Source organism: Seriola lalandi, unplaced genomic scaffold, assembly GCF_002814215.2.
Source record: "Seriola lalandi dorsalis isolate HSWRI2012SDOR001 ecotype SW California unplaced genomic scaffold, Sedor1 jcf7180001976008, whole genome shotgun sequence".
NCBI lineage: Eukaryota > Metazoa > Chordata > Actinopteri > Carangiformes > Carangidae > Seriola > Seriola lalandi.
The window spans coordinates 1-1,652 of NW_019446674.1; the positions used below are offsets into that span (position 1 = coordinate 1).

At 37.3% G+C, this 1,652-nt stretch overlaps 1 protein-coding gene across 1 annotated transcript; it reads left to right on the forward strand.

The window, feature by feature from the left end:
- Window positions 1-49: 49 nt before the first annotated feature.
- LOC147820233 (protein CEBPZOS-like) lies at window positions 50-1,646 on the forward strand. Its single transcript, XM_087174112.1, has 2 exons — window positions 50-179; window positions 1,114-1,646. Exons 1-2 carry the CDS (start codon window positions 62-64, stop codon window positions 1,173-1,175), a joined length of 180 nt encoding a protein of 59 aa, XP_087030238.1. The 5' UTR covers window positions 50-61; the 3' UTR covers window positions 1,176-1,646.
- Window positions 1,647-1,652: the final 6 nt, after the last annotated feature.

Consider the following 1,652-nt stretch of genomic DNA (forward strand, 5'->3'; position numbering starts at 1 on the left):
TGTTTTCGTCCCTGTGAGTTTAAATAAAGTTGTGTTTGAATGTGTCAATCTCTTTCTTCAGATGCCGCCCAAACCTCTGGAGCCTCTGGCCAAGAAACTGATGAAGGGGGTGATCGTCCTGGAGCTGCTGGGCGTCTTCGGGGCGTACGGCCTCTTTCAGAGGATGAACAACAGTCAAGGCATTAAACACTCAACAACAACAACAACAACAACAACAACAACAACCAGAGTCAAACACACTCAGTTTCTGTAGATTAAAGAGAACCAGGTCTTTATTTAGAGCTTCTTTCAGGAGAACAGGTCTCTGTCTTATTGACCCTGTTCTCCAGTAAATCAAAGCTCAGAGCTCTCTCCATGTTTACCTGTTGTCTTGATAAATTCAGATTATGTCCATTTCCACATTTTTATTTCCATCACGGTCACATTAGACCCACCACCCATCCCCAACAGAAATACGTTTTTATTGGCTCACTATAAACCTGAATGTGGCCGAGTGACTGAGTGATGAAGTTACACCATTGGTCGGCTGACTGTTAGTTTCCTCGTTCAAAATTAGTTTGTATGACATCATCAGGGGACATTTACAAGCAGTGTTGACAATTTTTTTACTAGATTTACGAACTTTTCAGACCCTTGAGCGACTTCTTGGACAAACCTCAGCTACTTACCAGAGTCACTTTTATTCCCCTGCAAGTGAAGCTCAGGTTTTCCCTCCACAGACACACCTCTCTATGACGACATGAATGAGCTTCTAACTTTCTCTTTGTATTTATTTACAGTAATGAACCACATTTCAGTTGCTGTTTCTAACTTGTTCCGTTGTCATGACAACCGAAACATAAAAACACGTCAGTGAGAACAGCTTTATTAAAATACTGTATGGGTCATTGCTTTATCTGCAATTTGCATAAAATCAGGTTCTTGTATGGACATGTACTTTATTTTGAATTAAACGTGCTGCTATTACATTATAATCCCCTTTAATGTTTAACTGGCCTTTGTTTGTCTATTTGAAACGCAGCCGCTGTTTGAAATGAACCAGCTTTTATCTGAGACTTTACATTCGACTGAGTGACTTTATTTATTGAAAACATCTTGTTTTATTTCCTACAGACTTCAGGAACACCATGAACAGGAGGTTTCCATCCATTCTAGAAGGTAAGAGTCGCACATGAAGATATTAATAAATACACTGATTTCAGTTTAGATTGACTGTGACAATTAAATATTTTTTTAAAAATCACACTTTTACTGACAAATCTGTCAAGTTCAGATTGCAAATAGATGGATTTACATTTCATCCTGTAGTTAAAACTGTTGTCTGAAACCAGAATCTGCTTTAACCTGCCTGGTGATCATCTGATTTTGTAAGTTTAAATTATAAACGCCCCCTCGTGTGTTTAACTAGTCAAAACTAAAAATATGGAAATGTTTATCTGTTTACAAACATTACGACTGTAAACGAACTTAATCAACATCAGGAAACAACTTTAATTTTAGTTGACACCTTAAGAGTTACAATGTATAGAAGAAAAATCTCTTGTATTGTTATTACATGGTCATCTGCAGAGAGATACAGGTAACCATGGTAACCATGACAAATGAATGTCCCATATACCAAAGTCTTTAATTTTATAAAAAACTAAACAGGG